The 6272-nt window shown below is 60.8% G+C and overlaps 1 protein-coding gene across 1 annotated transcript in view; it reads right to left on the bottom strand.

The window, feature by feature from the left end:
- Positions 1-1876, bottom strand: part of LOC102984856 (tubulin beta-2B chain-like) — a 2851-nt gene extending 975 nt beyond the window's left edge. The window contains exons 1-4 of the mRNA XM_028479538.2: positions 1714-1876; positions 852-960; positions 485-595; positions 7-142 (exon numbers count right to left, since the gene is read on the bottom strand). Of these exons, the coding sequence (XP_028335339.1) occupies positions 7-142; positions 485-595; positions 852-960; positions 1714-1770 (413 nt within the window). The 5' untranslated portion in view covers positions 1771-1876. The remainder of the gene's footprint in view (positions 1-6; positions 143-484; positions 596-851; positions 961-1713) is intronic.
- Positions 1877-6272: the final 4396 nt, after the last annotated feature.

Genomic DNA, 6272 nt, shown 5'->3' with positions numbered 1-6272 from the left:
CCCAGCGAGTGGGTCAGCTGGAAGCCCTGCAGACAGTCACAGCTTTCTGACTCCTTCCGGACCACGTCTAGGACCGAGTCCACCAGCTCCGCGCCCTCCGTGTAGTGGCCCTTGGCCCAGTTGTTGCCGGCACCGCTCTGGCCTGCAGGGGGGAAAGAGTCTTCATAAGTCCCTGGTGACTGCCTTCAGTTCCTTTTTCCCTAAACCCTTTAATAGAGCTCAGGGAGTCAGTGGTCCGAGAAGATTATTTCAGGTGGTCGTTAAAAATGGCCAGGCATTAAAATATTTGGTCGTGGACATAATTATAAAATAAGGAGGGTTTGGGACCTGGCTCTTAGAGGTCGAACGGCACTTTGTTTTAGGTTATATTGAGGCAAAATCAAGACACAACTCTCTACGTTCTCTAAGGCGGTCACACCCCTCCACCCTGAGCTGTCCAGCGTAAAATGAGCCTCCCAGGCCATCAGCCATGGCAGTCACTCACCAAACACGAAGTTGTCGGGCCTGAAGATCTGGCCGAAGGGTCCAGACCTGACCGAGTCCATGGTGCCCGGCTCCAGATCCACCAGGATGGCCCGAGGCACGTATTTGTTACCTGCGGGGACAGAGCAGGACTCAGACCTGCAGGCAGAGAGCTCGGGAGAGGAGGGCCTGGTACCAGCTTCCTTTTTGCAGGCGCTGCTTGTTTCCCCCAAACAAAGAAGGACATAGGATGACAGGATTCTCAGAGGGGCGCCCGCTGGAAAACCTCAGGGAAAGATGGGAGTCCTAAATCCGCCAGCCCACCCTCCCCTGGGGCCACCCTGCTGGGCTCAGTCCCTGGGGGAGAGGGGAAGGGGTAAAGCAATCACCCGTGGCTTCGTTGTAGTACACGTTGATTCTCTCCAGCTGCAGGTCGCTGTCTCCATGGTAACTGCCCGTGGGGTCGATCCCGTGCTCGTCGCTGATGACCTCCCAAAACTGAGACACACAAAAAGCTTGCATTTAGCCACGCCCCACCCCTCCGAGAGGCCGCGACTCACAGTGAAAAGCCCCGGCCGGACTCAGTTCCGATAACGCAAAACCTCTCAGGAGCTTTAGGACGGCGGGACCTGCACAGCCGCAGGGCTTGCATTTTGCAAGGTCACCGAGCTCAAACTGGGCGTTTCCCGGGCGAACAGCTGCTCGCGGCAGCAGGCGGGGGTCTGGCGGGGAGGGGCGGACGCGCAGGGACCCCAGCGGCGCCGAGGGGGCGGGCAGGCGAACAGGGACCGGAGGGGGCTGAAGGAGGGGGGTTTTAGGTTCAAAGCACGTCCAGAGACCTCGGGAAGATCGCTCTCCGCCCCTCCCCCCGCAGCTCGACTCGGGTTCGAGCGCGTCCAATCGATTCTCCTGGCGTCGGGGCCCCGCCCGCAAAGCCGCGCACACAGCCCGGCGGACACACCCCCGCGCTCTCCGGGCCCGCGTGCCGGGCTAGGAGAAGAGCCGGCAGGAAGGGGAGGCCGAGGGACCGGGATTCCAAACGAGTTCCAGCAGAAAGTTGCGCGGTTCCCGCCCCCCCCCCCCGAAAGTCGCCTCGGGCCCACGTCCCGCTCTGCGGCCCAAAGCCGCCGGGAAGGTCTGCGCTTGGCGAGCCGCGGGCCTGCTCAGGACCACGCTCGCGCCCGCAAGCCCGAAGGGCGCTAGGCCGGCGTCCCCGGCCCCACCCCGGCCCCTCCCGGGCGCCGCGCGCACCTTGGCGCCGATCTGGTTGCCGCACTGGCCCGCCTGGATGTGTACGATCTCGCGCATGGTGCCGGCTCGCTTCTTCTGGCCCCGGTCGGCGTGTGGTCAGTCTGTCGGTCCGCCTACGCACCCACTGCGGGGTCACCGGGAACGCGCTCGGGAACCAGCCGGCTGAGAGCGTCCGCCCAGCGGGCTCGGCCTTTTATGCGAGGAGGGTGGGGCGGCCCGCGCAGGCCGCGCCCCCAGCCCGAGCCCCCCAGTCCCCTTCGGGCTAGCGCTCTCCAGGCCCCGCTGACGTAATGCTCCGGGCCCCAGGGACCGTCCAGGGGGCTGGACCACGGGCCCGCGGCCAATCAGCACAGGCGTGCGGACCGGGCGAGGCACGGGGGCTGCGGGGGGTAGGATGGGGGCGTGCGCATTGTCTAGGATGGCGGCGGGGGGGGGGATGTGGAAAAGCTGGGCGCTGCGACTGAGGGCTGGGTGGAGGATCCGAGGGCGGAGGGCGGCGACGCGAGGGCGACCAGGGTGGCAGGCCGGGTGTCTGGGGGGAGAGCTGGCACCGAACGGGTGGGAGCCAGGGGACTGGAGCCCGTGGAGAGGCTGTCAGGTGCGCCGGAAAGGAGAGCGCTGCGCTCCGGGTGCTGGCAGGTGTCAGGGGTGGCGGGGTGGCGCAGGTTTCGCTACCAGCGAGGACTGCGGCCCTCCTCCGCCCAGGGCCGGAGACCCCTAAGCCACCCTCCCTGGTGAGACCACTGCCCCTTTCCCCAGCCCTTAGAGGCCAACGGCTGTCCTGCGGCCGCACCTCGGTCGCACAGAGTCTTGGGAGAGGACAGGCTGCCCCAGGAGAAAGTCCGGTGTGATCAGTTTGTTGGGGTCTGAAGGCGGTGACCTTGGACACCTAAGGCCCGAGAGGCCCAGGGTGCCCTCCGCCCCGCCCCCCAGCATCCGCGCCTCCTCTCTTTTGTCTCTGCCAAGGGCCCCTTCTCTGTGGCGGCAGCATCCAGGGGTGGGGCGACCTCCGCGCCTCCTCCGCCCTGCGTGACCCTCTCCAAGAGTCCACAGCTGCCCGGCTGGTACCCAGGACCCCTGCACCCCGCGGGTCGGCTTTTGTTCCTTGGGAGTGGATGGGGTGGGTGTGGCCGGCCGCGCGGGGTGGACTGTCCAGCGGTCAGAAGAGGGTGGGGTTCGGGGGCGGGGCTGCGGCAGAACAAAGAGCTGGAAAATGCGTGGGCTACCCTCCCAGAGCTGAGCATTTAAAAAGCACTGGGTTCAGTCCATCTATTGTCCAGAAAGGGGATGGGTTCCAAGGGAGGTCATCGCCCGCCCCACCGCTAACATTCTCGTCATCCATCAGGCGCCGAACCCCGAGGCGGCCCCGAGGTCCCCAACATTCTTGCTGCTGATGCGGGTGAGGGACACGCCTGAAAACTGCAGCACCGCGAGGTAGAGGTCACCCGAGACCCCGAGGCGCTTTCCGCGCGCGTGCGCAGACGCGCAGCCCAGACACTCCTCCAAACCCACAATTTCTACAGTCCAAGAAGGAGCTGATCTCTTTGTTAGTTTTCGTGTGTGTGTGTGTGTGTGTGTGTGTGTGTGTGTGTGTGTGTGTGTGTGTCTGTGAGAGAGAGAGAGAGAGAGAGAGCGAGAGCTGGAACCTGGCTCCCGCAATTCTGTGGGTGAAGCTTCCCCTCCTCCACCCTGACCCTTGACGGGTCTTCTGCGAGGTGACGTGACCCCTTTTCATCCTCAGGCGAGAGGGCCCGAGTGACCCGGGTTCCCGCGGCGGAGCGCAGCCCGCAGCTGTTGAGTGAGACGCTCCCAGAAGTATCAGCAAGCTGTCATCGCCTCCCTTCCCGCTGGGGGTGGAAGGGGGGCTTTCAACCCAATTCCTGCGCACAAAGAGAGACAGAGAGAACAAAAGCCCAGCCGCCCCCAGACACCCCTTGTGCCCGACTGCAGCTCGGGGCAGAGGTCCGCAGACGCGGCGGCCGGAGCCGGGGCTGGGAGGGGTCGGGCGGGGGCCAGAGGGGCGGAAGGTCGGCCCACGTGCCCGCTTGCGGGCGGCGCTCCAGGGCCTGACCCCGAGTTACTAACGCGGCTCCCACAGATGCAGAAGCGTCCAGGGCGAGTGATGCCCCGGGTCACACGCAAGTTAAAGACAGGACTCAGGCCGGAATCCCGGCTCCCAGCCCCGGGCAAAGGGGACCGCGTCCAGGCAGAAGGGCTGTGCCTGGTGCCAGCACCCGGGCCCGGGGGTGGCGGCGCGGGTGGGACCGAGCCGCGCGGGAAGGACCCAAGCGAGGGCCGCACACACGCTGCTGGTGCGGACGCGCGCCGAGCGGCTAGAGCCCCGCCCGGGCGCCGAGCGCAGCGCTCTGGGGGATGAGCTCCTCGCCCGGCACCTTGAGCCCCACCAGCTCCCGCACCTAACCGTTCATTTCTCAGCTCCCGTTTCGCCGCCGGATTTCCGCGGAGGGCCCGGCGTGGAAACGCGTGTTCAAGATTACGTGGATAAAAGGACACTTTCCTCCGGGGTTTCTTTTTGCGAAGGGGCTTAGGATAAGGCGAGGGTGGAACTCATCCTTCCGAAAGCCAGGATGCCCTCGAGGACTCAGCGCTTTGGGCTCAAGGCCTGCCTTCATTTCATACCATTTGCCGGAACTGTCCCGCATCCCCGCCTCTACCGAGCGGGCATTCTCCTTAACCGTTCCACGGCCCCTCCCCAACCTGGAAGTAGGGTACTGCGCATTTTAATTTTCACAAGGAGCTGGTTTTGCGTCGGAAGGATGTGTTGACGACAGCCAAGTCTCTCCCTGAAGTTTTCAGTTTATCTGCCAACCCTTATCACCCTTACTCTGCGTAGCTCTCAGAGAAGAGGCTGCTGAAGGGCTTTCAAAGAGAAAAACAAATCGCTCTCAGTTGGGTCCTCCAGCATCCACGCATTTCTTTTTGTCTGTGTATTACACACAATTCCTCTCCATCTCGGTCGTGGTACATCAGACGTGGAGGCGTCAGAACAGTATATTTCACCGTCACTTACATGCTATTAACTTTAATGATGCACGAACATTTCTAAATTTTCCCTTCCTGTGACCATTGTAGAAATTACCCATGTAAAATAAAATTCAACCTTTATTTTGTGAATAGCATCGTGTGGCTGAGGTGAGTAAGATACCCCCTAAGCTATTAAAATCCTATTTGCTCTTACACTTTTCAGAGTATTTTCAAGGGCACATTCTCAAGTGATTTTGCATTTCTCTCTTACGTGGCCACAGAGTTGTGTTAATTAATTGAAGTCTGAGAGAAAGGGGACATCACATAGCTGATGTGGTAGTAAATTTTTAAAGCGTTGTTTTCTTAAAGCAAGATATATGTTTTTACACACACTGAAATTGCAAGACTTGTAGCTTTCGGATTTTCCCACTGCCTGCTTGCATTCACCACTTAATACACAGCTCACAGGCCGGGTAGCCTGCCAGCAGACTCTGCAGCCGAGATGCACGCGGTTTCCTAGGCAACCGACACTTAGCCAATGAATGAAGAGGAATCGAAAGAAAGAGACTGCAAATCCATCATTATTTCCTTTTTTACTCGTCCCAGCTCTCTCCAGCTAGAAATATTGGAACGCTACCAACCCTAACATTTATGCAAAGGAGTCAAATGCCCAGAGAACTGGGCCTAGGAAGGGGTCCAGCCCTGTCTTGTGACTGCGGGGAGGGGGTAGTGGAAAGGGTTCACGGGACTCGCCGAGACATGTGCCTTCTCAGCCTTGTCACTCCCCCTGTTGATGTTCCACTGTCCCCCGTTTCCTCCCAGGCCTTCCCTCCCCCCGTGAGAAGCCAGCAGCTCCCGGCAGAGCTGCCCCGGGGGCTCTTTAATCAAAGGGCTGCCCGAGTGGGAGCCTCAAGCCCTTGTCCTTCCGCAGTCGTGGGGCTCTATGGGGACCAGAAGGCCCAGGTAACAAAAGACGAAGATGAGCAGAGAAAATTCCGAGGCCGTGAATGCAGGGTGTGCGGCGACCTCTACTTGTGTTCCGCCGTGAGGCTGGCTGTTTTCCCACGGCCGGTGACTGAATCTGGGTTAAAATGGCCTCAGTGCAGACGGAGAGCGCTGAGCTTTCACAGAAGAGCTTTGCGTTCTTTGTCCTACAGATCTCGGCAGAGAAGGAGTCGGACCCCGGCTCTCCCGGGCACAGCTTCCCTTTTATAAGCGCCCCCCCCCCACCCACTATCAGGGATTTGTAAGGTTCTTGGCTGGGGGGAGGGCAGGCCAGAGGATGCGGGCTCTGTGAATCCTAGGTGAACCATCTCGTCACACACAGTCAGACTGGGTGCAAAAGCCCCCCCCCACCCACTATCAGGGATTTGTAAGATTCTTGGGCTGGGGGAGGGCAGGCCAGAGGATGCGGGCTCTGTGAATCCTAGGTGAACCATCTCGTCACACACAGTCAGACTGGGTGCAAAATAGAAGCAGAGGAGAAACCACCCTTGAATGGGAACATTATAGCATACTAAGATTGACAGGTGCAGCCCACGAGATCAACAAACGTAGAAATAAACTCCTTATGA

Source organism: Physeter macrocephalus, chromosome 18 (genome assembly GCF_002837175.3).
Source record: "Physeter macrocephalus isolate SW-GA chromosome 18, ASM283717v5, whole genome shotgun sequence".
Classification (NCBI taxonomy): Eukaryota; Metazoa; Chordata; class Mammalia; order Artiodactyla; family Physeteridae; genus Physeter; species Physeter macrocephalus.
Note: the sequence above shows the minus strand (reverse complement) of the source record. Positions and strands in the feature narration are given on the sequence as shown.